General features: G+C 37.5%; 1 protein-coding gene across 1 annotated transcript in view; it reads left to right on the top strand.

Moving 5' to 3' along the window:
- The window catches only part of LOC126190416 (clustered mitochondria protein homolog), a 352,064-nt gene that overhangs the window by 293,516 nt on the left and 42,871 nt on the right, over positions 1-15,677 (top strand). The window contains 3 exon segments of the mRNA XM_049931019.1: positions 1,063-1,237; positions 7,101-7,206; positions 7,305-7,434. Coding sequence (XP_049786976.1) covers positions 1,063-1,237; positions 7,101-7,206; positions 7,305-7,434 — 411 coding nt within the window.

The following is a 15,677-nucleotide window of genomic DNA, read 5'->3' as shown; positions in this document are numbered from 1 at the left end:
TGTGACATATTTACTAATGTTTTCTTTTTATGTACACAAAGGAGTAGTGGATTTGCTCACATGTCACAATTAAAGATACCCATTTTTTTTAAAAAATATTTGCTCACATTAAGCCTAACTACAACTTCTAGTTGTTGTCCTTTTGGCCCTTTTATGTAATTTTAAAATTTTGTCCATTTCTTTTGTTTATTTGGTCACAGAAAAGAATCTCATAGCTAAGAGCTGAGTGTACATTGTAATTGTATCTCACCACAAGGCTCTGGTTTTTCCACACTAACGATAATACCTTCACCAGCATAACACACAGATGACATTCTCTTTGCCAGTATCTTTGTGTTTTCGTTTGATGTCAACTGATAATAAATATTCAGCTCTAAAAATATTGCTACACAGTATGTGGACTTCTGTTCTTGTTTAATGTGGCAAGAGTAACTTTTCCACTGTAAGCTGAAGTATATGTAATTTGTTTTCTTTATGTTCAATATTAATTTATTACATACTGCCCACACACAATTCAGCATTTCATTTGCTATCTCTTAAGAATTCTGCTGTTTCATCAGTGACTCCGTACTGCAGTGATTGACAAAGAGAATTTTTTATTCATGTCTTATATTTTATTGAGCGTTACTGATATATATTAGGAAAATAACTGCTTGTCATATAATACCCTGAGAAACTTCTTTCAACAAAAAAATTTAGCATCATCTGAAGTGTGTGTGCTATCTCTACATTTTGCACTAGATTTTCTAGTTATGATTTCAACCAATCATTAGCTATTCCTTATATATATAGTACATCTAATTTGTTTACTGGTATTTTGTGGCCAACAGTGTCATTCAGACTATTATTAAACCCTTCTTTACTATCATATAAACAACTTTTTTATTTAATTTTTCTTATTCAAATTAATGTTATTTTAGAGGCACCTGCAATGCAAATGCACATATAATACAAGAAACAAAAGTTGCGCTTTCATTGGAGGGAGAGTTGTATTGAGACTTGAAGACTGTCCATTTATATTACTGTATTCTGTTAATATAATTTGGTATTTTTATTTGACAGCTAAATAAGGCTGGACAGCAATTGAAGATCCTGCCACATAAAGTATACAACGAAAAGCATGAGGAAATAGAGCTGTGCTCTTCAGTGGAATGCAAAGGAATTGTGGGCAACGATGGACGTCACTACATTCTTGATCTCCTTCGAACATTTCCTCCCGATGTCAACTTCCTCAAATGTGAGTCTAAATTGCATGTCCCTTCATTTGTTCTAGTTTCATCTGACTGGCTATAACGTATCTTATACAATAATTAATTATTCATTAGATTGCAAAAGGTTCGTGTAACAGTTAAATGTTAGTGTACATTGATCAGCCAGAATATTATGACAACCTATCTAATAGCTGGTACGTCTACCTGTGGCATGGATAACAGCGGAGACGTATCATGGAATGGAAGCAACGAGGCCTTGGTGGGTCACTGGAGGAAGTTGGCACCACATCTGCACATCAAGTTACCCATTTCTGTAAATTCCAGGGAGGGGGCAATGAGCTCTAATGCCACATGCAATTACATGCAAGATAAGCTCAATCGGGTTCAGATGTTGCAAGTTGGGGGGGCTAAAACGTGAGTTAAACTCACCTCTGTGTTCCCCAAACTACTCCATGACACTCCTGGCCTTGAGACATGGTGCGTTATCTTGTTGAAAAATGCCATTGCCATCTGGAAATATTATTGCCATGAACGGGTGTACATGGTCTGCAACCAGTATACAATACCACTTGGCTGTTGTGATCCCTTGCTTGGGCTCCACTGCACTCTTGGATATCCATGTGAATGTTCTCCAGAGCATAATGCAGCTGCTGCCATCTTGTCTCCATCCCACAGCAGTCTGCACTCACTCACTCAATCACTCAGACTCAGATCGCCCACTTTCCCCATTCTACATATGGACAGCATGCTACACGTGGACAGTACACTCACCAATACTATATGCGCTGTACATGTGTCTGACTAGCAGTCATTCCACACCAGTTAATGCTGCTATTGCCTTGATGGATTTATATTGATAGTAGGTCGGTGGTCATGATGTTCTGGTTCATCAGTTTGTCTTGTTCTGTAATGTGTGAAAAATGAAAATGCTATGAAAGTTGTTTTTCTTTGTGCATCAAACACTCCTCCTCCTCCTCCTCCTCCTCCTCCTCCTCCTCCTCCCTTTCACCAATATTCATCATCATCATCATCCTCATCCTCCTTTCACTTGCGGGAAAATTTATAATTCAAAATATGATGAATGTGAAACTTGGCACACACTTAAGTCATAGATCAATGTAACTGAACCAACAATAAATGTCTGTACATAGTCTTAGTGTTACATTCTCGAAGTATAGTGTGAAAAATCTACTTGGCTTTGGAAATGAAATTCTGTGATTAATTTATTACTCCACAGAGTAAAAATGAGAGAAAATGACAGATACAGTGACAGATTTAATCCAAGGCTGTGGCACATCTACATCGTCTCCTCTAGCTGGCCAAATATTGCTTATGAAAATTTTATGCACTACCAGGATTCAACGGCCGCTACGGTCGCAGGTTCGAATCCTGCCTCGGGCATGGATGTGTGTGATGTCCTTAGGTTAGTTAGGTTTAAGTAGTTCTAAGTTCTAGGGGACTGATGACCTTAGAAGTTAAGTCCCATAGTGCTCAGAGCCATTTGAACCATTTTTGAACCAGGATTCAAACTTCAGAATCAAATGGCATTCTACAAGTATTCATTAGTGAACTCCGCTAAGGGTGCAGGTATATGGTACGTGGTGCATCATTTATCCTGCATCTATAATCTCTGCAACTGGATCTTTCTCAGAGTGAACAGCCTTGTGAAAAACACTGCTCATGAAGCCCCACAATGGCCAGTCTTAGGTACTCAAATACATGCCCCCTTCAATTGCTTTGCATAGTTGTTCTACTCTGGCAAAAAATTGTAAAAGATTGTCTAAAGCAATACAGCCAACGTTTTTTATGGACAGTGAACTTCTATCTGATTATTTTATGCTCTGCTGTAAATTAACATCTCATTGTATTCTGATAATGTATTCAGGCTTACTAACTACAGTACTGAACTGCTTTCATTAGCGACTGAATGGCAACTTACAACTTCATCAGTGAAACACCTTCTAAACAAGCATGTTAGCATGCAATGTGGCAGCATACCGGACATGACAGGTGTATCAGAAACCTCAATAGTACCATGAGAGTTAAGAATATAAGCGAGTTTTGTTTTCTTTTAGTATGAAATAGACAATTTCTGGACTGAGGTTCCTGCGCAAACTTCTTCCACAACATTTAGAAGTTTGTAATAATAAGCATGGAGTACCCAGTATAGGTTATTGATAATTATATTTCAAAGTACCATAAGTGGATTTTTTGCTACACACCAATCATCAGTGTCTCTTTCCTAGCATTTATGTTAATTATTAGCACATCATATTTTCCGAGGTGGAGAGCTTAGGCTGGCCAGTGCACCAGACACAAGGACATTAATGTGCTGTGTGTATTTGATCCTGGCCTGGCTAATCTCCCTGTTTTGTGAGATAGTGGAAGGCTTGTTAATCTGTATTGGCAGGTAATTGTGTTACTATTTTTCTGAACAATAGTAACCATGTAGAGTGTTTTGTCGTCTCTACAGCCTGCAACTGATAAAAGCAATCAGTCTGTCTCAGGCTAACTGAGACTAATGTAATTCAGTTGAAAATGGATAAAAAGACTTGATGTTATCAAACAGGTGTTAATAGTTATAAACTACATTTAAATTTCATTTTGTCCAGTAATATGACAAACTAAAACAGAATCAGCATGTTGACAAGCTGACCAGGAAATGCTGTTAAACACATTTTACGCTTTGAAGTTGTGTGTTAAGGATTTCTTTCCAACAAACTTAGTTTATTATGAAATTTTTTTGTGTCCATACGTTTCGTGAACCAACTGCTCTTATTGCTGCAGTTTAAGGTGTAGTTCCCTGAAATATTTAGTGATTGCTACAGAATTTAACTAGATTTATTTGTGTTTCCTTTTATGTCAATAAAATCTGAGAATTTGATTCAAAGATAATATCTATTTTAACATCCTAACTACCACCTCACTTTTCATTAAGAAGGCACATCTTAGTGATCTGAAATTAGTTATACCAAATACCACTTCAGTTGCCAGTGATGATGTGCACATAACTTAATAACGTTAAATTTAACTACAAATTTCATAATACTTGTGAATTTAATATATTTGCTCTGTTGCACACACACATTTTGTTCATAATGAAAAACTGTCGAATTTTCTGATTGTGTCTCTACTTCTGTTGCATTTTCATGGACTATTGTGCTGAATCACGAACTATTGCAGGGACACTATCAGTAAAATTGCAAGATAATCAAAATGTATCTTAAGCCCAAATCTCTTAAAAGCTTTATTGGCAGTTTGGAGTACATTGTAACTATCTTTTTCCTCCAAATGCTATAACGTTTTGTGTAATTCCACGTACATAGGGAGAAATGACTATCATAATGAATTAAAAGGAGGCAGAACTATCATGGAAAGATGTAGATGCTCACGTTTCCCTCATGCTATTCGAGAGTGGAATGATAGAGAAATACTCTGAATGTAGTTCTGTGAATCATCTGCCACACATTTCAGTGTGAATTGTAGAGTAGTGATGTGGATATAGAACTGGTGGTTATTCCTTTTGGGAATTAGATTGCCAAATTTTTTCTGTCAGCTGTGACTTCCATCCATTGCATTGATTGAATAACACTTGTTCTTGGCAAATGAACATTGTCAAAGCCATTCCTCTTATTTTTTCCCTCCAGGACATACGTCTGCAATATAAGTCTCTCTTCAAGATGTATTCTTCATTGGCAGGTGTAGTGTTACCATCACTCACATCTCTTCTTCATAATACTTTACTTCTTTTAATAAGCTTCGAGAGGAGTAAGATGTACAAATAAATTTTTTTTCTTATGTTCATTTTCTCATAGTTGGCTGCAGTTCATCACGTCTAGGGGTTGATTCTTGAGGCTGAAATTTTTGAGTTTGTGGGTTCCAGGTACTATTAATTAAGCCTTCTGTGTAATTTCTGTTTTGTTTTCTTTATTATGATGTCACATTCTTCTTTATCGCCCTGTCTTTACAATTTCCACTTCCATAAAACCACATTGTTATTGCCAAAATTAAAAACATGTCCGATCACATCAGAGGCATACCCAATATTTCTCATTCTGCAGAACTAACAACATTCCAAAGAGTTTACAAAACAAGAGTTGACAAACTTTTTTGACAAAAGAAGAATCTTCAGAGTTATGTCATTACATTATAAATGAATCCAGAAATAAATTTAATAATTAGCATTAGATTGTGCAATTAATAATAGGAATTTTAAGTATGCCAGATACTTCATAATATCAAATGTTCCCAAAACAAAAGGAATTTTAACTGTGTGTACAGAGTTAATACATATCGAATGTAGTAAAGTAATAAAATAATTTCTTTTTACACATTTTAGTCTGAAATTATTTACAGAATCATATGAAATTCTTTTAGTTAAACAGCTGAGATAATATTAACCTGTTTAAAAGATAGAAAGTATTTTTTGTATCGATAACTTCTTCTAAAGAAAGTTTATGTTAGAGGAGAGCATCCCTTTACAAAGGCATCAATTCATTACAACATGCAGATAAGCCCTCACTTAGAACACAATAATTATTCTCCATCCAGTTTCCTTCAGACAATCAGTTCTCTATACCTACTCATAATCCTATTTATTTCATTTTTTGATAATCCCATACATTGTCTAAAATTTACAATTGTTATTCAGAACTATCAGACAAAAGTATGTGTTCCATCCCAGGTGCTGAACAGAATAACATACCAATACAAACATGCAATCACCAAATGGATTTAACTCTAATATAACTGCTTTACATGTATCTACACCTCACTAATCAATTAGTAGATACCTCCATAGGATAAAACATAGTGTATTTTGCACAGATCTTGTGACATCAAATTAAAACATATTCTGTTTTCTACTATCATGACTCGTACACACTATACTGAAATAGCTTAGTGTTGGATGAAAGGTAGTGGAAGGCTAAATGAAATCCCACCCTTGTCTGCTCCTCTCTCACCCTCCTCTGCCTTTCTGAACTGGGTTAGTGGGAACTGGACACACTAGTTGGTTCTCTAATTCTCCTGGCCTGAATCTGCAAGGACCCATTTTTCACTGCATTGCTCCTTTTCTCTTAAGCAGTTCCTCTGCCAGTATGTTGATCAATGCAAATGTGGTGCCAAGCTGGTGCAGGACATACGTTTTGGAGTTGATGGTCAGCAAATTGAGTCTGACTGAGGGGTTTAGGTTTTCTTGATTAGGAATGATTCCTGTAAGCAGCATTTGAGGGTACATTGTAAGTTAATAATGATTGTGCCACAGATCTGTTTGCATATCTTCCTTTAAAAGAAGAGGTAATTGTGGGGAAGGATATAACTAGTCATCTCCATGGAAGAGGCTTGAAGACATCTAATTATAAAGAAAGCTGGTTCAGCTAAATTATTGTGGACTCCAGTGGTAGCTTCACAACCTGCTCATTCTGAATCCCACCCCTCCCAGCCTCCTCTGCTGTTTTGAACTGTGTTAATGCGAACTGGACATATCATTTGGTTCCTGATTCTTCTGGCATGAATCTGCAAGGATCCATCTTCCACTGGATTACTCCTTCTCCCTTACAATTTTCTGCATTCCTTCTCCCGCCCCCATATTTTAGCAAGGTTTCTGTGCCTATGTACTCCCCTTAACAATAGTTTGCTCTTGAAGTGAGTAAACGTTATGTTGCTGAACAGTGATGCACAGTCTCCATATATTGTGCCTTCCTACACCAATGGTCCTTACTTCTGAATCCATTTGTATAGCCTGAAATCATCCCTGGTTGAATAGCAAGTGTGTGTGTGTGTGTGTGTGTGTGTGTGTGTGTGTGTGTGTGTGTGTGTGTGTGTGTGTGTGTAAGAGTAAGTACTAAGCAAGCAATAGTAGATACATTATCTTTTTCTTCACTTTAGTGGAAGGAGAGGAGCTTTCGAAGGAAGTGCAAGCCTTGGGATTTCCAATTGAACACAAACATAAGTTATGTTGCTTGCGTCAGGAGCTGATTGACTCGTTTGTAGAGTAAGTAACAAATTTTTCTACTATTAACTGTCCTGTAGGCTCAAAATATTTTAATCTCAACCATATGCATAACTGAAATGAAATAATTTTATTGGCAGGTCACGATACATGATGTTCATAAAGTATGCTGCATTACACCTCCAGCAGCTAGGTGTAAAGAAACAGCGTGAGCGTGAAGCTTTACGTAGCAGCCAGGAGAGGGATAATGCTGTGGAACAAGAAGGCAAAGTGAGCAGCTTTCTTATTAATTTACTAATTAACACTACATTCCTCTTAATGTTCCAGATAAGTAGTGTAATTCATGTAACTGAATAATGTTTATACAGTTCATTATTTTTAAGATACTTTTTTTAGAGATAATGCCCTCAGAAACTGATTTATACCTGCCTGTTTCTTCTAAAATTTTCGAGGAATATTACAAAGCAGGTTAGAACAACTTAAAAGTTTTAAATTCTATCATGTGTATTTGGTAAGCAATTTAATGGGGATGTGTTGTATCTTTTCTATGTCTGTACTTCACGTAAGCATTTTGGGTAACTCGTTCAATGTAGTTGTCGAAATTCTTTCAATATTTCCATGATTCAATTCCTCATCATAGATAGATGTAATTTTTCATGGTGACCCTGCAGCTTATCAGCAACAGGTATAGTTTGTTGTCCCATGCACACACTGTTGTGATTTAAATAGTTACTGCCACAAATTGGGGATTGGGTGGGAGGGAGGGGTACTGTCTCTTGCACCACATTGTTGTGATTTAGACAGTTACTGCCACAAATTGAGGATTAGGTGGGAGGGAGGGGTACAGGGAGAATGGGCAGGACAGTCTGACATGTTTTCCTGTTGGTACAACATTTTTGCCTGCCAGTATCTCCATGGTTCACATATGCTGCTATATACACTAAGCTGCCTTTCCAACAATGACAAACAGTGGATTGTCTCGTGTAAGTGCTGTGAAGTTCATGAAACCAAATTTGACACAATGGCAAAGAATGTTTTTAAATAGTTCAGTGAACTTGAGAAGATTGTGGTTGGACTATTTGTGACGTGTGAATTTCAATTAAAGAATTAATGTACCAGAGACACATCAGTATGAACCATATGCTGTTTCAATCCTTATACATGTACTGACAGGAGGGAGATAAATTATATGTTTAGTGTGTTTGGTGGTCAGTTTAGTGTGTTTGGTGGCCACATTTTTTCACTAATATACTCTTCTGCATGTAAGAATGGTGTGACTGTACTTCTGGCTCTTAAAATATCACATAATATTTGGAGTGTGTAGGCATATCCCCAGGCAAATCAGCCCATCAATAATATGTTTGAATTAAGTAGAACAACTGAATAGCAAAAATAAATGAGTTGGTTTCCACAAAATTCTTCTGTGTTTTAGTCCACATCACACTACAAAATGATGAACCAGTATTTCAGCCACTATTGCAAGGGGCCTTCATTCAGTATGTAATACTTCTGGTTCAGTATTCGTAACAATAACTGGATGAAGGTCATTTTCAATGCTCTTGATATGTCAGTTCGCAGTTTCGCAGTATGTGTCATGTACAAGGTAGAAAAACGATAGTCAACCTGATCCCTACCACCCGCTAGTGGACATTTAGACTGTTGTGGTAGATGATGGGGGGTTTCAAAAACATTTTCAGTAGGTTTTCATAAAATTTTGAGATAAAATATTTGGTAAGTAATTATGGTTATGTTTTAACTTTCTGTAACCCTGCTTTGTAGAGTCTGTAAAGTAAAGTGACTTCCTACTTAAGAATCACCATTACTGAGGAAGTGGCGGACAGTTAGAAAATTATACTATCACAGATCCAAAGTGGGCAGAAGGTGAAAAAAGTTGAATACCTCTACATAGAAGCTGATTTTTGGTGCAAATGAATGTACAAAGGAACTGAGTCTCTATACACCTGTTACATTTGGATGATACAACTCTGCAACAAGAAGTAAGGCTGTTGTGTATTTTTTCCTCCATTTGAGGGTATTTGCAAAGTTTATTTTCTTTTAAATATTGTAATGGAAAGTGGTGGTAGACTGCAAACAATTTAGGAGTTTTGTGAAGGTAACAACACACCAAACAGTAGAGTCACTGAGCTGTTGACAATGACATAAATAAGACTGAAAGTTTTTCTACCCCTCCACCTCACCCTGTCTGAGACACAAGAGTTTCTATAGTAATGGCCTGTAGTGGTCACTGAAGCATTCTCAGAATTTATGGGACTAAATGGCTGGAGCTACTGACCAGGTCTCAGCTTGTGATCCTAAGGTCTGTCAGCTATTTTTTGGATGAAGCTCCTAGGCCCACTGTTAAACAAATGCACCAAATAAATATCAGAACTTTTTCCCTTGTCACAGTCATTCATTCATTGGATTATCTGCATTGCGGCAGGTTTTGAATGCATAGACCTCCATGCTTCTGTGTTCTGCATTCCTCTTCTTTTTTTGGAACCCTTCTTGTGGCCTGCTGACATCATCCAGCATCTGGATCCTTCTTCTGCCCTTCCCTCTCTTTCCTGTAACTAAGCCTTCAATTGCCTCTACTAGAAGCCAATCTATTCTTAGATTGTGGCGTATCCAGTTTAGTTTCCTGTTCTTCACCATCAGCAGCATCCTCTGTTCTTCTCCAACTCCCCTCAGTACTTCTTCATTCCTGACTTATCAGTCCAACTGATCTTCTCCAGTCTATGCCGTATCTACATTCCACAAGCTTTAATTCTCTTCTCATCCTGCTTTCTCAAAGTCCTTGTTTCTGCTCCATACAAGGCCACATTCCATATTAATCACATAATCAGTTGCTTCCTTAATTCCTTGTTTAAATAACTAGTTAGGAGTCTTCTTCTGCTTTTGAAATGCCTCTTTTGCCAGAGCCATTCTCACTGTGATATCTTGTTGGCAATCCATGTCTTCTGTAATCCAACTTCCCAAATACTTGAATGCTCTTACCTGTTCTATGATTTCTGACATAGTCACAGTGATGTACTGCAATTTCTAAAAATTTACAGACTGTAGTGTTTTTACAAAAACTTTTTATGTACAGCAAAAGGGGTCAGTTTGGCTCTGCTTTCATTTCTTCTGTGAATTCTACAGTACAGAATGTGGTTTTGTGGTGAATATCCCAACTGTCAGTTGGCAGCTGTAGTAAATAATCTATGAGAAAATGCCATTTAGTAATCGCAGAGAGTCAGAAAACGTAAAGTATTATTACTTGAAATATGCAAATTTAGCTTCACATCTCACTGTTCTCATTTTCTTTGTTTGATGAGGACTCCTCAGTCATGCATTGCTAGCATAAGCTTTCTGATGAGGAAATCTTGAGCCTTCCAGAGAATTCTAGGGCTGGTTTTGTCCTGTGTTATCTGGGGGTGATACCGACTGTGTCAGTTACTAGTGAGGATAAAAATCGCATTTTGAATGGAATTTTAAAGTAAGACGCAGTTACTAATCCAATTCAGGAAAACCTCAGCTCTCTGAGAAGGTTCAGTCAGATGCTTCCGCATCAAAGGCAGCTGAAGTGGGAACAGTGAGAGACGTTTTGAACACACAATTTTTGTCATCTGTAAGTAAATTCGTTATGAACATTCTGAACGTGTGAGAATGGCTCAGTATTTAGCTCTGTTAATGAGTCAACAACTCTATTTTCAGTGCTTTCAGAACTCTCAATGAATCAATACTTGTTAGATTTTTGAAGAAAAAAAAAAGTCAACTAATTGAGAACTAAAGAACAGTGCTTGGACTGTGCCACTCAAGAGTTGGGGAAAAAAAGGGTTGCCATCAATGACCTTATGGATGACATCGGAAGTTCACTGAGGCTTTTTGCAGATGATGCTGTGGTGTATCGAGAGGTTGTAACAATGGGAAATTGTACTGAAATGCAGGAGGATCTGCAGCAAATTGACGCAATGTGCAGAGAATGGCAATTCAATCTCAATGTAGACAAGTGTGAAGTGCTGCGAATACATAGAAAGATAGATCCCTTACCATTTAGCTACAAAATAGCAGGTCAGCAACTGGAAGCAGTTAATTCCATAAAGTATCTGGGAGTACGCATTAGGAGTGATTTAAAATGGAATGATCATATAAAGTTGATCGTCGGTAAAGCAGATGCCAGACTGAGATTCATTGGAAGAATCCTAAGGAAATGCAATCCGAAAACAAAGGAAGTAGGGTACAGTACGCTTGTTCGCCCACTGCTTGAACACTGCTCAGCAGTGTGGGATCCGTACCAGATAGGGTTGATAGAAGAGACAGAGAAGATCCAACGGAGAGCAGCGCGCTTCGTTACAGGATCATTTAGTAATCGCGAAAGCGTTACGGAGATGATAGATAAACTCCAGCGGAAGACTCTGCAGGAGAGACGCTCAGTAGCTCGGTACGGGCTTTTGTCAAAGTTTCGAGAACATACCTTCACCGAAGAGTCAAGCAGTATATTGCTCCCTCCTACGTATATCTCGCAAAGAGACTATGAGGATAAAATCAGAGAGATTAGAGCCCACACAGAGGCATACCGACAATCCTTCTTTCCACGAACAATACGAGACTGGAATAAAAGGGAGAACCGATAGAGGTACTCAAGGTACCCTCCGCCACACACCGTCAGGTGGCTTGCGGAGTATGGATGTAGATGTAGATGTAGATGTAGATGTCTGTGGTGTCATTGGTACAAAAGAAACTTAAGCAGATGGATTTCAGTCATGCAGTTGGTGGGGAGGGGGGGGGGCTGAATTAAACAAGGACTCAGTTCCAAGAGAGAAATATCATCTCCGCAAATTTCATTTTGTCAAAAAATCAACCCTAGCTGTTGACTCTGATACACAGTTTGTGAGAAGCTTATTGGAAATTAATTTTTCTCACCCTGGAGATATTATAACCATCACTCCTGAACTGTTACTCCAGCACACAAAGGGGAGGGGGGGGGGGGGGGTGGCTTACAACATGAAAGCTAGAACAATAATGAATGTATCAGATCCTAAAAACAAGTTTCTTTACAGCTCTTGATCTAGTTAAAAAGCTACAGGAGAAGTAAATGCCTTTAATGGGGAAAATAAACAATATTGAGAGATTTTTGATGATATGAAGACTAGTGATTGGTAACAAGGCCTGTACCTTGATTTCGGTTGTATATTAGGAAAGAAAAATAAGAATGTTGTTCTTCTTAAGCACTTTGCTTTCAAAAGTGGCAGTAAACAAACGAGAAGAGAAGAAGAAGGCAACTGTCCGTTTCTATAACAGCACAAAATATGGGGATGGTGTGAGTGACCAAATGATCTGTAAATACAATGCAAAGATTAGTGTAAGATTGTCACAGATGGACTTCTGTATTGTGGATAAATGTTCAGGCACAGTAGTAAAGCAACACAAGAAAAAGAAGAACTTTAAGTTAAAGCCAAATGCTAAAATAGGCCCCTAAAGAAATATGATGTCCAAAAAGAGCCTAGTTTGTACTAATAACTAGAAAACTAAATTACAAACATTGCAGTTTACAAGACATTCAGAAGTAAAACTGCCGAACAGTGAATAAAAATTATATATGCAAATAAACGATTAAAAGAATCGTTTTTTCATACGATATTGACACAAAACCCACACCCACAACAGTAGTACAAGTTTATATGCTAATTAGCTCCACAGATGATGCAGAGATTGATGAAATGCATGACAAGATAAAAAAAAGTATTCAAATAGTTGAGGGAGATTTGTGGTGGGGTCTAGAATTCAATAGTAGGAAAAGGAAGAGAAGGAAAAATAGTAGGTGAATATGAAGTAGGGGAAAGGAATGAAAGACAGTCACCTGAGAGTAATTTAATCACAGCTATCAGTTTAAGAACCATGAAAGAAGGTTGTATACATGGAAGACACCTGGAGACACCAGAGGATTTCAGAGTGATTATATAACAACAAGACAGAGATTTTAGAACCAGATTTTAAATTGCAAGACGTTTCAAAAGGCAGATGTGGACTCGGATCACAATTTATTGGTTACAGACTGTAGATTAAAACTAAAGAAACAGCAAAAAGGTAGGATATTAAGGAGATGAGACGTGGATAAACTGAAACAACCAGAGGTTGTAGTGTGTTTCAGAGGGAGTGTTAGGGAACAATTGACAAGAGCAGGGAAAGGAATATAGTAGAAGGAAGATCAGGTATCTTTGAGAGATGAAATAGTGAAGGCAGTGTTGGATCAAATGGGCAAAGAGACAAGGCCTAGTAGATCCTTGGGTAACACAACAGATATAGAATTACCTGATGAAAGGAGAAAATATAAAAATGCAGTAAATGAAGAAGGCGAACGGGAATACAAATGTCAAAATAAGATTGACATGAAGTGCAAAATGGCTAAGAGAACAAATTTTAGTATTTAGTAGCATATACCACAGGGGAAAGAGAAATACAGCCTACGGTTAATTAAAAAGGCTTTTGGAGAAAACTACCTCTATGAATCTCAAAAGCATAGATGGAAAACCAGTCCTAAGCACAGAAGGTAAAACTGAAAGGTAGAAAGAGTACATAAGGTGTCTATACAAAGATGATGTACTTTAGGGCAGTATTATAGAAATGGAAGAGGCCATATATGAAGATGAGGTGGGAGATATAACACTGGAAGGAGAATTTGACAGGGCAATGAAAGACCCAAGTCAAAACAAGGCTGTGGGCGTATATAATTTCCTGTTAGAACTACTGATAGCCTTTGGAGAGCCAGCCATGACAAAACTCTTCCATCTGATGAGCAAAATGTTTGAAACAAGCGTAATAACCTCAGATTTAAAACAGAATATAATAATTCAAATTCCAAAGGAAGCAGGTGCTGGAAGTGTGACTGTTACCAAACTGTTAGTTTAATAAGTCATGGTTGCAAAATACTAACACAAATTCTGTACAGAAGAATGGAGAAACTGGCAGGAACCAACCTTGGGGAAGATCAGTTTGGGTTCTGGAGAAATGTAGGAACATGAGAAGCAATTCTGACCCTAACACTTATCTTAGAAAACAGATGAAGGAAAGGCAAACCTACCTTTATAGCATTTGTAGACCTTGAGAAAGCTTTGGACAATGTTGACTGGAGTGCTCTCTTTGAAATTCTGAGGGTATCGGGGACAAAATACAGGGAGCAAAAGGCTATTTACAACTTTTACAGAAACCAGACAGCAGTAATAAGAGTTGAGGGGCATGAGAGGAAAGCAGTGGTTGAGAAGGAAGTGAAATAGGATTGTAGCCTATTACCCTATGTTACTCAATCTGTACATTGAGCAAGCAGTAAAGGAAACAAAATAAAAATTTGGAGTAGGAATTAAAGTCCAGAGAGAAGAAATGAAACCCTCGATGTTGGCTGATGACATTGTAATTCTCTGAGAGAACAATGAATTTTGAAGAGCAATTGAACGGAATGGGACAGGGTCTTGAAAGGATGATATAAGATGAACATCAACAAAAGCAAAACAAGGATAGTGGAATCTGGCCAAATAAAAAAAGTTAATGCTGAGGAAATTAGATTAGGAAATGTGACACTAAAAGTATTGGACGAGTTTTGCTATTTGAGGAGCCAAGCAACTGATGAGGAATTAAGTAGAGGGGATATAAAATGTAGACTGGCAATGGCAACAAAAACGTTTCTGAAGAAGAGAAATTTGTTAACATTGCGTATAGATTTAAGCATCAAGAAGCCTTTTCTGAAAATATTTGTTGGAATTTAGCCATGTCTGGAAGTGAAACATGGATGATAAACAGATTAAACAAAAAGAAAATACAATCTTTTGAAATGTGGTGCTACAGAAGAATGCTGACAATTAGGTGCGTAGTTCACATAACTAATGAGGCAGTACTGAATAGAGCTAGGGAGCAAAGGATTGGTTGGTATTACATATTCTGAGACATAAAGAGATCACCGATTTACTACTGGAGAGAAGTGTGAGGAGTAAAAATCATAGAGGGAGACCAAGAGATGAATACTCTAAGCAACTTAGAGATAAAGAATCTTTCACAGGATAGAGTAGCGCGGGGAGCTGCATCAAACCAGTCTTCTGGACTGAAGACAACAACAATGATGACTAAAACAAATAAAACAAATTTAATAATATTAGTGAATTTTTTTTGTGTGAGAACCAGAACAACAACTCGCTATTCTATGACTAGCACATTCTCAACAGCTAGAATGTTAACATAGCCAAGTATTCCAATGGCTATTTTGCAGGCTCTTTGCACTTAACCACTCGATGAATATTCATGATTAAACATGTCATTTGCACTATTTTTTCTGATTACTGATGAAATACTGTGAGAGTAGATAAAATAATAATATTATGTACCTTACCGGCATCTGCCCATAACAGCAGTAAAGACATTTTGAAAGTCTCTTCGGGCTTGCTGCAGGATCCTAAAATCAACTTGACTCGATATTTCGGCGATCCAACTGTTCACCATCTTCAGGAAATGCTGCTTCTGCTGATGAGTCCCGCTGAGAACTGACG

Source organism: Schistocerca cancellata, chromosome 1 (genome assembly GCF_023864275.1).
Source record: "Schistocerca cancellata isolate TAMUIC-IGC-003103 chromosome 1, iqSchCanc2.1, whole genome shotgun sequence".
NCBI lineage: Eukaryota > Metazoa > Arthropoda > Insecta > Orthoptera > Acrididae > Schistocerca > Schistocerca cancellata.
The sequence above is the reverse complement of the archived record's forward strand: the minus strand, read 5'-3'. Positions and strand labels throughout refer to the sequence as shown.